This window comes from Mandrillus leucophaeus, unplaced genomic scaffold, assembly GCF_000951045.1.
Source record: "Mandrillus leucophaeus isolate KB7577 unplaced genomic scaffold, Mleu.le_1.0 Scaffold271, whole genome shotgun sequence".
Lineage (NCBI taxonomy): Eukaryota > Metazoa > Chordata > Mammalia > Primates > Cercopithecidae > Mandrillus > Mandrillus leucophaeus.
Window position 1 is genome coordinate 239942 of NW_012102821.1, and position 14178 is coordinate 254119.

The following is a 14178-nucleotide window of genomic DNA, read 5'->3' on the forward strand; positions in this document are numbered from 1 at the left end:
GCTGCGGATCTGCCCAACCATCCCCCCGGGGCGCACTCCTTCCTCGGTGTGACTATGATGTTTAGAGACCCCAATGTGGTCACCAGGGGTGGTGCTTGCTCCTGGGATTTCTTTAGTCCTAGGACTTTGGAAGAGAGAGCCAGGAAATAAGTTTTGTTTTGTTTTGTATTTTGCCAATTTAAAAAATAATAAAGTATGAGACTAGGCATGGTGGCTCATGACTGTAATCCCAGCACTTCGGGAGGCTGAGGCAGGCAGATCACTTGAGCTCGGGAGTTCAAGACCAGCCTGGACAACATGGCGAAACCCTGTCTCTACTAAAAATACAAAAATTGGCCAGGTGTGATGGCACGCGCCTGTAATCCCAGCTACTTGACAGTCTAAAGCAGGAGGATCCCTTGAGCCCAGGAGTTCAAGAATGCAGTGAGCTGTGATTGTGCCACTGCACTGCCTGGTGACAGAGTGAGGCCCTGTCTCAAAAAGAAAAAAAAAAAACCCAAAATCTGTGGACTCGGGTGATAATGACATGTCAGTGTGGGTTCATCAAGCGAAACAGCTGTACCCTCTTATGGGGGATGTTGATAATGGGGGAGACTGGGGTGGGGCGAGGATATATGTGAAGTTTCTGTAACCTTCCTCTAATTTTGCTGTGAACCTAAAGCCGCTCTAAAAATGTATGTATATAAAAAGTGGGGCCTTCCTTTCCCTCTCCCCTGCCCCTGCCGTCTCCCCCACCTCCTTCCTCTCCCTGCTGCCCTCCCCTTTCCTCCTTAGCCTCTGTAAGTAACACTGCAGTGAATATCCTGGAGCACAAAGGGCCTGTCTCCCAGTTCAGAATTACCTCCTTTATTTAGAGCAGGTTCTCAGAACTAGAGTAATGGGGCAAAGGCCTGAGGCAAATGCATTTGTTCTGGGGTGCCCCAGCCGCCTGCAGGCCCCTTATTCTCTGTGGCCTGCATTTGTTCTGGGGCACCCCAGCTGCCTGCAGGCCCCTTATTCTCTGTGGCCTGCATTTGTTCTGGGGTGCCCCAGCCGCCTGCAGGCCCCTTATTCTCTGTGGCCTGCATTTGTTCTGGGGTGCCCCAGCTGCCTGCAGGCCCCTTATTCTCTGTGGCCGACTCCTCCTCCCACCCTCCTGGCCTTTCCCCAGCCTCCCTCGCCCACTAGGCCTCCTGAATTGCTGGGTACCGGCTGTGGTTGACAGACAGAGGGACAGACGTGGCTCTGCAGGTCCACTCGGTCCCTGACACCAGCCACAGGGATGGCAGAGCAGGGGTGTGGTTGGTGTGGGAAGCACAGGCTCCAAGTCTCCTGGGGGGCTGTTGGCTGGGCAGGCTCTGGCTGCCCCCACCCTGTCCCCATCACCGCAGAGTGCCGTGCAGGGACTGGAGCTGCCACTGAGTGTCTCGGTGAGGGTGACCTCACACTGGCTGAGCTTAAAGGCCCCAGCAGAAGACTTTGTTCATGGTGTTCTTTCACTTCTCATAGCCTTTCCTGGCACTGGGAGTAACAGGTGTTCACAGAAAATGCGAATGGCCTCCTCCTCCACGACCTCACACGACCTTATCCCTTCCCTCCTGCTGGCCTCTTTCCCTCCCCTTCTGTCACTCTGCCTGGGTGTGCCCGGGGGCCTTGACTGGGCCCTTTCTTTCCTCAGGGAAGCCCTCAAGGTTGGGCTAGATGCCCCCCTAACCCTCCCACCCACACCATGTTCCCCTGAGCCTCTAGTCCTCCCTCCCAGGACACATCAGGCTGGATGGTAACATCTCCCCACCCTTGAGTGGGACTGCCTTGTGCTGCTCTGCGACCCACACCCAGCTTGGACTGCCCGCTCCACAGACCCCAGGAAAAGCTGGTACAGATAAGGTCAGTCCCATGAGTTGGGGGCCCACAGTATGCCGCCCTCTCTGTCCTAGAATTCATGTCCTCGGTCCCCTGTGAAGCTCCTTTGGGGACCTAGGGGACAGGCAGTGCACGGAGACAAAGTATGCCCTTTTCTCTGACAGTGACACCAAGCCCTGTGAACAAACCAGAAGGCAGAGCGCTGTGCACCCTGCCCGGCCCCACCACCCCCCTTGCCACCTGCTTCTGCTCCCAGGTAAGCAGTAACCTGCACAGGTGCACCGTGGGTTTTGGGAAAACTGGATCTCCCTGCACCAGAAGGGGTGGAGGGGAGGGGGTGTCTGTGACCTCATGAACAGGCATGTGACCTTGGCTCTGGCTCCATAAATACCCGAGGCCCAGCGGGAGGGCCACCCAACCCAGAGGCTGACGCACACCATGGGGCGCCTGCAACTGGTTGTCTTGGGCCTCGCCTGCTGCTGGGCAGTGGCCAGTGCCGCGAAGGTAAGAGCTCAGCAGAGGGGCAGGTCCTGCTCTCCTCCCCTCACTCACATCTGGAAACTTTGGGCCAGGCTGAGAAAGAGAGCCCAGCACATTCCCAGGGCAGTTCCCGGGCGCTCATCCTCATTTCTGCAGGGACAGGGGCCAGGTAAAATGCAGGACGCCCAGTTCCATTTGAATTTCCGATAAACTGCCAAGAACTGCCGTGTAAGTATGTCGCATGCAATATTTGAAACACACATGGGCCGGGCGCAGTGGCTCACGCCTGTAATCCCAGCACTTTGGGAGGCCCAGGTGGGTGGATCACTTGAGGTCGGGAGTTGGAGACCAGCCTGGCCAACATGGTGAAACCACATCTCTACTAAAAATACAAATGTTAGTTGCGCATGGTGGTGGGTGCCTGTAATGCCAGCTACTTGGGAGGCTGAGGCAAGAGAATTGCTTCAAGCTGGGAGGTGGAGGTTGCAGTGAGCTGAGATCACGCCACTGCACTCCAGCCTGGGTGACAGAGCGAGACTCTGTCTCAAAAGTATAAAAGAAAAAGAAAAAAATGAAACATACTAAAAAAACAATTCGCTGTTTACCTGAAATGCAAATGTAATTGGGCCTCTTGAATTTGCATTTGCTCAGCCTGGTGATCCCACCTACCAAGCTCTCTGATGGACACTGTTGCCGTTTTACAGAAGGGGAAGCAGGCCAGGGGCAGAGAGTGTGGAGAGCAGGCAGACGGGGCGGAGAGAGGCAGGCAGGCAGCCCAGCATCGCACAGCTGCTACCTCCTACTCCTGAGCAGGAACCTGAGAGCTGGGCTATTCCACACCGGGTCCGGGTCCCTTCAGAGGGAGAGCCGGCAGGCAGGAGGTCTCTCGAGCATCCATAAAATCCGCCCTCTCTGCCTGTGAGGGGGAAGCCACAGAAGCCCCAAGCCCCGCAGGAAGCCGGTGTCAGTGCCCAGCCCAGTCCCTGCCCCCAGCAGGACTCACACAGGGGACCCCAGATGCCGACCACGCTGTTCTTGTGTCTGCTCTCTCAGGCCCTGGGGTCTCCTCTCTCCACCTCCACTGCCTGCTCTCCACACTCTCTGGCCCTGGGACCTGGAGGTTTGGGCAGTGGTCCTGGGCTCCTGACTCAAAGGAGAGGTCATCCTCTTCTTGGGCGAGCTCTTCTTGGGGTGCTGAGGCCTTTGGCAGGTCATCATGACCCCTCCCCATTCCCCCGCCCTGAGGCCCTCAGGCCAGTCTCAGTTGCACAGGGACACTTCTGCCAGGTGACTTCTCTACACCGCCTCCCAGAGGTGGGGCGGGGCTGGGGGGAGCTGGCACGAGGAGACACGGATGCCTCGCAGGGGTTGCCCATGATGTCTGCAAGTGTTGCTTCTGGCTCCTTCCCTCCCGTTCCAACCGCCCCACTCTCCCACCCTAGTGTGGCAGGGGCCCATCAGCCTAGACTTCAGAGGCTGGGCCTGAGGGTACAGGGCCACCCTGCCCTTCCCTACCTGGAACCTGGCACAGGTGAGAGCCAGCAAGCAACCACCGGCTGCCACCACGCACCACGTGCAGGAGGAGCTGCTGCCCAAGATGGAAAGGAGGTGGCTCTGGGGCAGACAGTTGCCTCTCAACAGGGTGACTTCAAGCCCAAAAGCTACCTAGCCTCAGTTCCCTCAGGGACAGAGGGTGGATGAGCACCAACCTCCAGGCCCCTTGTGGGGATGGACAGCTTGGTGCACAGAGGCAGTTCTCATGGCACAGGGAAGCGTGGTGGAGGTCGGGGGGATCCCTGGGCGGGGGGAGTTCTTTACCAGCAGGGGGCACAGGAGCTGTTAGGACTTGGGTATGGGGACATCGACTTTGTGCCCAGCCAGCTAGGCCCTGTGCAGGGAGACAGGAGGAGGGAAATGCAGACCCCACCCCTCAGGAAGGAGGAAGGTTGGTGTGAAACATCCCGGGTACACTGAGCATTGGGTACGCTCCTGCCTGAGCTCCTGCCTGTTGCTCATCCTCCACGTGGGCATGGGGAGACAGGATCGGAGTCAAAGCTGGGCGGCCACAGCCTGAACCCAAACCTCCATTCCACCTCTTGGCAGGCTTCCCTAGTGGGAGCACTGGTCGAACCAGTTTCCTCTACGATTCTGGGAGCAGGACACCCCCAGGGATAAGGAGGGGAAGAGGAATCCTCAAGCCCTGAGCAGTGTGGGGCAGAGGGTGCTGTCTGGGTCTCCTGGGCAGAGCTGTCCTGCTTCGAAGCTGTCTTTGCCTCTGGGCACCCAGTGTTGCCTTGCCCGCTCTGGATTCAGGCCGATGGGGCCTGAGTCTGCCTGACCCTGCCCGTGTCTCCCTCCCAGCTGGGCCCCGTGTACACGGAAGGTGGGTTCGTGGAAGGCGTCAATAAGAAGCTCGGCCTCCTGGGCGACTCTGTGGACATCTTCAAGGGCATCCCCTTCGCGGCTCCCACCAAGGCGCTGGAGAACCCCCAGCCACACCCCGGCTGGCAAGGTAGGAGTGGGTGGTGCTGGACTGGCCCTGCGGTGGGGCTGGTGAGGGTGACTGCCTTCCTCATGCCAACTCCTCCTGCCACCCGCAGGGACCCTGAAGGCCAAGTCCTTCAAGAAGAGATGCCTGCAGGCCACCATCACCCAGGACAGCACCTACGGGGATGAAGACTGCCTGTACCTCAACATCTGGGTGCCCCAGGACAGGAAGCAAGGTCTGCCTGCCCCCTGCTCCCCAAGGGAAGTTCCCACGCAGCCAGAGCCCCGGATCTGCTCCTGGCTTGAGTCTGGGGCTGCAAAGCTGAACTGCCATGCAATCCCGCAGAGGGGAGAGGGGAGCGTCCGTGCCAGTCCCCCAGCCTGGGGCAGGGTCGTGCCTTTAAGTGCCTCCCTGTCTCGGCCCCAGGCACCTGCTGCACAGGGACGGGGGACCAGCTTGGGAGAGGGCCAGGCGGGGCATCTGGGGTCACCGGCCGCTCCCCCATCTCAGTCTCCCGGGACCTGCCCGTTATGATCTGGATCTATGGAGGTGCCTTCCTCATGGGGTCCGGCCACGGGGCCAACTTCCTCAGCAACTACTTGTATGACGGCGAGGAGATTGCCACACGCGGAAACGTCATCGTGGTCACCTTCAACTACCGTGTCGGCCCCCTTGGGTTCCTCAGCACTGGGGATGCCAACCTGCCAGGTGTGTGGGCCTCTTCGGCCCTGAGGTGGGGCGGCCAGCTTGCTGAGTCCAGCAGGGAGATTCTCCTCAGTGCCCCTCACCCCAAACAACCAGTAGCCATCCACAGAAAGACCTAGAAGCTGGAGTAGAATCACGAGAAGCAGGAGGCCCTTGGCAGCCATAGCAAAATTAAAGATGCTGCGGAGGCCAGGTGAGGTGGCTCACGCCTGTAATCCCAACACTTTAGGAGGCTGACACAGGTGGATCACTTGAGCACAGAAGTTCAGGACCAGCCTGGTAATCACAGGGAGACCCCCATCTCGACAAAAAAATAAAAAATTAGCTGGGGACCAGGCGCAGTGGCTCAACCCTCTAATCCCAGCACGTTGGGAGCCCAAGGCGGGCGGATCACATGAGGTAGGGCGTTCGAGACCAGCCTGACTAACATGGAGAAACTTCTTCTCTACTAAAAATACAGAATTATCCGGGTGTGGTGGCACTTGCCTGTAATCCCAGCTACTCGGGAGGCTGAGACAGGAGAATAGCTTGAACTCAGGAGGTAGAGGTTGCAGTGATCCGAGATCGCGCCATTGCACTCCAGCCTGGGTAACAAGAGCAAAACCCCATCTCAAAAAAAAAAAAAAAAAAAAAAAAAACAAATTAGCCGGGCATGGTAGCTCATGCCTCTGGTCTCAGCTACCTGGGAGGCAGAGGCGGAAGGATCGCTTGAGCCCAGGGATTGCAGGCTGCAGTGAACCGTGGTCGTGCCACTGTGCTCCAGCCTGGGCGACAGAATGAGGCCCCATCTCAAACATAAAAGAGGCTCTGGGACAGACAGGCAAACAGGCTGAAGCTGAGAGAGAAACCCGTAGAGCAGAGCCGAGTGAGAGAAAACGATACCTTGAGGCAGAGACAGCTGTGGACGCAGAAGTGGCAGGACACAGACAAGAGGGACTGGGGCACGGGCAGGAGAGGTGCATGGGCCTGACCATCCTGTCCCCACAAACACTACCCCCTCTAGCACCCCACTGATCCAACCTCCTGGGGACCCACCCCCTCCAGCACCCCACCCGACCCAGCTTCTCAGGTACCCACCATTTGCCAACCGCAGCTCTGCCATGGCCCCAAGTCTGTTGAGGGCATTTCTACCCCACCCACACTGGTCTCCCCTCCTGGAGGCCAGGCCTGGGCCACTGATCTCTAGCACCCTCTCCCCTGCCCTGCCCACAGGTAACTATGGCCTTCGGGATCAGCACATGGCCATTGCTTGGGTGAAGAGGAATATCGCGGCCTTCGGGGGGGACCCCAACAACATCACACTCTTTGGGGAGTCTGCTGGAGGTGCCAGCGTCTCTCTGCAGGTCTGGGGATCCCCGTGGGGAGGGCCTGCCCCACAGGTTGGGAGGAAGCTCAAACGGGAAGGGGAGGTGGGAGGAGGAGCATGGAGCTGGGGCTGTGGTGCTGGGTTGTCCTCGGCCCAGCCTGGGGTGGGTGGAGTGGGGAGCGGCCTTGGTGACAGGATCTCTGGCTGTCGTAGACCCTCTCCCCCTACAACAAGGGCCTCATCCGGCGAGCCATCAGCCAGAGCGGCGTGGCGCTGAGTCCCTGGGTCGTCCAGAAAAACCCACTCTTCTGGGCCAAAAAGGTAAACGGAGGAGGGCAGGGCTGGGCAGCGTGGGGGCAGAATTGATACCCGGGTGGGGGCCGTCCTCATTTCCATTCTTTGTCTTGGACCCTGTCCTTGCCTTCCAATGGTTCGGAGCCCTGAGCACTGTCCTCACCTACCTGCCGGCCTTGCTCCTGCCCTCAGGTGGCTGAGAAGGTGGGTTGCCCTGTGGACGATACCGCCAGGATGGCCAAGTGTCTGAAGGTTACTGACCCCCGAGCCCTGACGCTGGCCTATAAGATGCCGCTGGCAGGCATGGAGTGTGAGTAGCTGCTCGGGTTGGCGCATGGGGTCTCGAGGTGGGGGTTGTGGGGGTACTGCCAGGAAGTACTCTGGAGAAGAGAAGAAGGTGCCGGAGCTGTGGTCTGGTCCTGTTGCCATCAAACTGGTGACTCCCCTCAAAGGCCCCCGCTGTAAGGGAGAAGGGGAGCCATCTGTTTTTTTTTGTTTTTTTTTTTTTTGTTTTTTTTTGAGATGGAGTCTCACTGTTGCCCAGACTGAAGTGCAGTGTCAGGATCTCAGCTCACTGCAACCTCTGCCTCCTGGGTTCAAGTGATTCTCCTGACTCAGCCTCCCGTGTAGCTGGGACTACAGGCACATGCCACCATGCCCAGCTCTGTTGTATGTTTAGTAGGGATGGAGTTTCACCCTGTTAGCCAGGATGGTCTCGCTCTTGGGACCTCGTGATCCGCCCGCCTTGGCCTCCCAAAGTGCTGGGATTACAGGTGTGAGCCACCGTGCTCAGCAATTTTTGTATTTTTAGCAGAGACGGTTTCACCATGTTGGCCAGGCTGGTCTCGAACTCCTGACCTCAGGTGATCCGCCCGCCTCAGCCTCCCAAAGTGCTGAGATTACAGGTGTGAGCCACCGTGCTCAGCCCCTTCTTTCTTCTTATCTCCCATGAGTTACAGACTCCCCCTTTGAGAAGCTGATGAACATTTGGGGCCCCTCCCCCACCTCATGCGTTCGTATGCAGTCATTTGCATACAATTTCAGGGAGATCCATAGACCCCAGACCAAGAGCCTTTGTGCTAGATGACAGTTCGTTCATTCATTCATGCAGCAAACATTTACTGAACTGTAGCACTGGGGCCTCCAGCTCCACTATTCTGTACCCCGGGAAGGCCTGGAGACCCCTTGCACAAACACCTGTGCATGGCCGCCGCACCAGCTTGCTAGGCTAACGCTCTCCCTTGCACATTCTTCTATGGCAACGTGCCATGAAGGCAAGTCATCTGCATGTTTACCTGACATGAGCTCAACTGCACGGGCTGGACATGCCCAAACAAAGCAAGCCGCACAGGCCCGCTGGAAGCAAAGCCCACGGTGCTGGGCCCAGTGACAGCCGGGCCCCACCTGCCTCAGCAGCTGCAGGGTCCTCTAGGGGCCAGTCCGGGGGTCTGGAGGGCAATGCAGACCTCACACCATTTTTGGCTAATGGAGTGGAACCCAGCACTGAGAGAGGGAGCTCCTTCTCCATCAGTTCCCTCAGCGGCTTCTAAGTTTCCTCCTTCCTGATTCAGGCCCAGCAAAGAGAGAGAGGAGAGGGAGGGGCTGCCGCTGAAGAGGACAGATCTGGCCCTAGACAGTGGCTGTCAGCCTGGGGACGTGTGGCAGGGCCTGGAGACGTCTGTGATTGTCACGGCTGGGGAGGGGGGTGCTCCTGGCACCTTGTGGGTTGAGGCCGGGGATGCTGTAAACATCCTACAGGGCACAGGATGCCCCGATGGTGCAGAATCAACCCGGCCCCAAGTGACTATAGATCAGAGAAGGGAGGAAATAGCCAACTCCAGCCCTGAGAGGCAAGGGGTGGCTCAGGGGACACTGGAAGGTACAAGAACCTCCTGGCTCTCCCACCCAGACCCCATGCTGTACTATCTGGGCTTCATCCCTGTCATTGATGGAGACTTCATCCCCGATGACCCCATCAACCTGTACGCCAATGCCGCCGACATCGACTATATAGCAGGCACCAACAACATGGACGGCCACTTGTTCGCCAGCATCGACATGCCTGCCATCAACAAGAACAACAAGGAAGTCACGGAGTAAGCAGGGGGCACAGGACCCAGGGGCGACCCGTGCTGGAGGGCGGCCGGGAAGGCATTGGTGAGGGGGCCAGCCTGGAGGAGGAAGACACTGAGTGGAGGACTGGGAGTGAGGAAGTTAGCACCGGTCGGGGTGGGTACGCACAGGGGGAGTGTCAGTGCCTACTTGGTCCCCGCAGGGAGGACTTCTACAAGCTGGTCAGTGGGCTCACAGTGACCAAGGGGCTCAGAGGTGCCAAGACTACCTTTGATGTCTACACTGAGTCCTGGGCCCAGGACCCATCCCAGGAGAACAAGAAGAAGACTGTGGTGGACATTGAGACCGATACCCTCTTCCTGGTGCCCACCGAGATTGCCCTGGCCCAGCACAGAGCCAACGCCAAGTGAGGATCTGGGCAGGGGGTGGCTCCTGGGGGCCTTCCTGGGGTGCTGCACCTGCCAGCCGAGGCCTCGCTGTGAGTGGCTCTCAGGTGTCTGGGTTGACTGGGAAAGTGGTGCTTGAGTCCCCACCTGTGCCTGCCTCATCCACTTTGCTGAGGCCTAGCAAGACTTGAGGGCCTCTTTTTCCCTCCCAGCCTATAGGGGTTTACGAACCCCACGATCCTCTGCCCTGCTCAGCCCTGCACCCCATGGTCCTTCCCACTGGAGAGTTCTTGAGCTACCTTCCATCCCCCACACTGTGTGCATTCAGACAACACTGGACAATGGTTTCTATCCACTGACTCTTATGGGCCTCAACTTTGCCAATTTACAAAACAGTTTCAACCCACAGCCAGATTAAAAATCTTTATGTAATAATAGCCAATTATAATAAAAAATAAGGCCAGACACAGTAGCTCACGCCCGTAATCCCAGCACTTTGGGAGGTCAAGGCGGGAGGATCACTTGAGGTCAGGAGTTGGAGACCAGCATGGCCAACATGGCAAAACCCCATCTCTACTAAAAATACAAAAATCAGCCAGGCGTGGTGGTGCGCACCTATAATCCCAGCTACTCAGGAGGCTGAGGCAGGAGAATTGATTGACCCAGGGAGGTGGAGGTTGCAGTGAGCCAAGATTACGCCACTGCACTCCACCAGGGGCAACAGAGTGGGACTGTGTCTCCAATAAATGAGTAGATAAATAATAAAAATAAAAAATCAGTTAGGAATACGAAAAAGATAGGAAGATAAAAGGATACCGAGAAGTCTAGGATGAAAGCAACTAAGCAATACATTTAGCTGTGAGCCTCTTTTCACTGAAGGCAAAAAGGGAAACAGTTGAGGGCCTATACCTTGTCCAATCTAATTGAAGAATGCACATGCACTTGGAGAGCAAAATATTTCTTGATACTGACTTCTAGAAGGAAGGTGCCTCACAGTGTTTTGTGGAGGTGAAGTATAAATTCAACAGAAATGGCAGAACCCATGAATCCATGAATTTGGTTCTCAGCTTTCCCTCTCCTGGGTCTGAGAAGCTCCGTCTCTTCATGTGAATCCCTCAGACCCTTCCCTGCCCACTGCCCGGGACCTCCCTCCAGGGCCAGTCTGTGGGCTGGGCGGTCCCCGGTGAGCACCCTGCCTACTTGGGTGGTCTCTCCCCTCCAGGAGTGCCAAGACCTACAGCTACCTGTTTTCCCATCCCTCTCGGATGCCCACCTACCCCAAATGGATGGGGGCAGACCATGGAGATGACATCCAGTACATTTTCGGGAAGCCCTTCGCCACCCCCGACGGCTACCGGCCCCAAGACAGGACAGTCTCCAAGGCCATGATCGCCTACTGGACCAACTTTGCCAAAACAGGGTAAGGCGTGGGTTGAGAGCAGGGCGGAGGGTCGCAGCCGAGAAGGGCCTCCCACCACGAGGCCCTGTTCCCTCACTTGCCAGCGGAGGGACTTTGGGCAAGTCACTTATCCTCCCCTGCATCGGAATCCATGTGTGTTTACGAGGATAAGAGCTACTGGCAGAGCCCCAAGCCCGCGCACGTGCACAGCCTGTGTCCTGTATGCAGTGAGGGGCCACGGTGCCCACGGCCAGCTCAGAGGACGGGGATGGCTCAGGCGTGCGGGTGCAGAGCAGGCCTTCAGCCCCTTGGGAGTCCCCAGCCCCTGCACAGCCTCTTCTCACTCTGCAGGGACCCCAACATGGGCCACTCGGCTGTGCCCGCACACTGGGAACCCTACACCTCGGAAAACGGCAGCTACCTGGAGATCACCAAGAAGATGGACGGCAGCTCCGTGAAGCGGGGCCTGAGAACCAACTTCCTGCGCTACTGGACCGTCACCTATGTGGCGCTGCCCACGGTGACCGACCAGGAGGCCACCCCCGTGCCCCCCACAGGTGACTCCGAGGCCACTCCTGTGCCGCCCACAGCTGACTCCGAGGCCACCCCCGTGCCCCCCACAGGTGACTCCGAGGCCACTCCTGTGCCGCCCACAGGTGACTCCGAGGCCACCCCCGTGCCCCCCACAGGTGACTCCGAGGCCACCCCCGTGCCCCCCACAGGTGACTCCGAGGCCACCCCCGTGCCCCCCACAGGTGACTCCGAGGCCACCCCTGTGCCCCCCACAGATGACTCCAAGGCCACCCCCGTGCCCCCCACAGGTGACTCCGAGGCCACCCCCGTGCCCCCCACAGGTGACTCCGAGGCCACTCCTGTGCCGCCCACAGGTGACTCCGAGGCCACTCCTGTGCCGCCCACAGGTGACTCCGAGGCCACTCCTGTGCCGCCCACAGGTGACTCCGAGGCCACCCCCGTGCCCCCCACAGGTGACTCCGAGGCCACCCCTGTGCCCCCCACAGATGACTCCAAGGCCACCCCCGTGCCCCCCACAGGTGACTCCGAGGCCACCCCCGTACACCCAACTGGTGACTCTGAGGCCGCCCCTGTACCCCCCACAGATGACTCCAAGGGAGCTCAGATGCCTGTAGTCATTAGTTTCTAGCATCCCATGAGCCTTGGTCTTTAGAGGCCGCAAGGGTGGGACCCCAGGGGCTCCCCTCCCGTCTTTAGCTCTTCCTGAATAAAACCTCATTTCCCTGTCTGGCGTGTTTCTTTGCTCCCAAGGCTAAGCTGCGGGATCTGCCTGTCAATTGCAGGCTTGCTGTTTCATGCCCAGCTCGTCTGTCTTTGGCCAGAGGCGGCCTCAGGTTGGTCTCTGTAGTCCTTTGACACAACCCTTGGTTCTTGGGCACCTTCCTTACTTACAGCCACCACGATGCTGCAGACTCCAGCCCCTCCCTGGCATTTCCTGCCATGGACCCGGGCCAACCATTTCCCCAGGGCGCACTCCTTCGTCAGTGTGAACATGCTGTTTAGAGACCCCAATCTGGTCACCAGGGGTGGTGCTTGCTCCTGGGATTTCTTTACCGCTAGGGCTTTGGAAGAGACAGAGCCAGGAAATAAGTATTTTTTTTTAACCAATAAAAACAAATAAAGTATGAGGCCGGGCACAGTGGCTCATGCCTGTATTCCTAGCACTTTGTGAGGCCGAGGCAGGAGGATCACTTGAGGTCAGGAGTTCGAAACTAGCCTGGCCAACATGGTGAAACTCCATCTCTACTAAAAGTACAAAAAATTAGCCAGGTGTGGTGGCGTGCACCTGAGGTCCCAGTTGAGGGAGAAGAATCGCTTGAGCTCGGGAGGCGGAGGTTGCAGTGAGCCGAGATCGCACCACTGCACTCCAGCCTGGGTGACAGAGCGAGACACGATCTCTAATAATAATAATAATAATAATAAAGGTATGAATTCATGCAGGCATTTCCCAGTTGTAAGATTGTCAGGTTTTACTTCTCTGATTTTACAACTGTTTCTTTTTCTGCCTATGCTGAAAGTCTGGGTTCCTGACAGCACCAGCATCGTTTATGTTCTTTTTCCTATAACATACATATGCTAATTTTGAAATATAAGATATTGCAGTAAATCATATGTTATATTTAAAGTGCATGAATTTAAATAAATTAAAAATTATATAAAGTAATATATGATAAAATATTAAGACTACTAAGGATCATTTAAGATCGATTTGCTCATTCTCCTTAAATCCTCCCACAGAATAAACAATTGTGCCTCCAGGTCCTCTGAGTAACACTATGGTTAGGCCATCTACGGATACACAGTTAGTTAGAACTTTGGGGTTTTTTTAATATGCAGATGTGGAAACTGACCTATGACTTTTTTTTTTTTTTGAGACAGAGTTTCACTCTTATTACCCAGGCTGGGGTCCAGTGGCCTGATCTTAGCTCACTGCAACCTCTGCCTCCTGGGGTCAAGCGATTCTCCTGCCTCAGATTCCTAAGTAGCTGGGACTACAGGCATGCACCACTACGCTCGGCTAATTTCTTTGGACTTTTAGTAAAGACAGGGTTTCACCATTTTGGCCAGGCTGGTCTTGAACTCCTGACCTCAGGTGATCTGCCCGCCTCAGCCTCCCAAAGTGCTGGGAGTACAGGCATGAGCCACCGTGCTCAGCCCCTAACTAGGACTTTTAAGTGAATGTTTCTCTGCCTGAAAACAAAGTTTAAGTGTTCCTTTTAGGCCAACCTGTAGACAATAACTGTAGACCCTAATATTGGTTGTGCCATGCACTTGTCATCCATAGTTTTGCTGAGTGAAGGAATTGATGGGAAAATGTGAAATTCAGAGAGGCAGGCACGGGCCCAGGCCGCACAGCTGGGGAGCGTCAGCATTGGTTGGGACCTGTGTTGGATTTGCAGTTCTGCCTTGTGTGATGTAACCTGGACTTCATTAAAATTAAAAATTTCTGCTCTACAAAGACACTGTTAAGAAAACAAAGACAAGCCACAGACTGGGAAAACATATTAGCAAAAGACATCTGATAAAGCACTGTTATCCAAAATATACCAAGAGCTCTTAGCACTCAATAAATAAGAAAATAACCTGATTCCACAATGGGTCAAAGGCGGACACCTCACCGGAGAAGCTATATGGGTGGCAACTAAGCATCTGAAAACGTAACCTAGGTTGG

The 14178-nt window shown here is 56.6% G+C and overlaps 1 protein-coding gene and 2 pseudogenes across 3 annotated transcripts; 1 reads left to right on the plus strand and 2 right to left on the minus strand.

The window, feature by feature from the left end:
- Window positions 1-21, minus strand: part of LOC105542963 — an 869-nt pseudogene extending 848 nt beyond the window's left edge.
- Window positions 22-869: 848 nt separating this feature from the next.
- Window positions 870-1923, minus strand: LOC105542964 (annotated as a pseudogene).
- Window positions 1924-2256: 333 nt separating this feature from the next.
- Window positions 2257-12232, plus strand: CEL (carboxyl ester lipase). Of its 3 annotated transcripts, none has more exons than XM_011984667.1 (12): window positions 2257-2346; window positions 4684-4834; window positions 4923-5045; window positions 5321-5518; window positions 6728-6858; window positions 7035-7142; window positions 7308-7425; window positions 9025-9211; window positions 9391-9594; window positions 10797-10994; window positions 11325-11739; window positions 11773-12232. In XM_011984667.1, exons 1-12 carry the CDS (start codon window positions 2281-2283, stop codon window positions 12133-12135), a joined length of 2262 nt encoding a protein of 753 aa, XP_011840057.1. In that variant the 5' UTR covers window positions 2257-2280; the 3' UTR covers window positions 12136-12232. The 3 variants fall into 3 exon arrangements, with proteins under 3 accessions (XP_011840057.1, XP_011840058.1, XP_011840056.1); XM_011984668.1 differs by having other exon boundaries at window positions 2266-2346; window positions 11325-12036; window positions 12070-12232; XM_011984666.1 differs by having other exon boundaries at window positions 2266-2346; window positions 11325-12232.
- Window positions 12233-14178: the final 1946 nt, after the last annotated feature.

What these genes read in the sequence shown, in the direction of transcription:
- CEL (XM_011984666.1), top strand. Translation starts at nt 2,281, where the DNA reads ATGGGGCGCCTGCAACTGGTTGTCTTGGGCCTCGCCTGCTGCTGGGCA. An exon ending in GTGCCAGCGTCTCTCTGCAG is followed by an intron (nt 6,859 to 7,034) that starts GTCTGGGGATCC and finishes TGGCTGTCGTAG; the next exon opens with ACCCTCTCCCCCTACAACAA. An exon ending in AACAACAAGGAAGTCACGGA is followed by an intron (nt 9,212 to 9,390) that starts GTAAGCAGGGGG and finishes TGGTCCCCGCAG; the next exon opens with GGAGGACTTCTACAAGCTGG.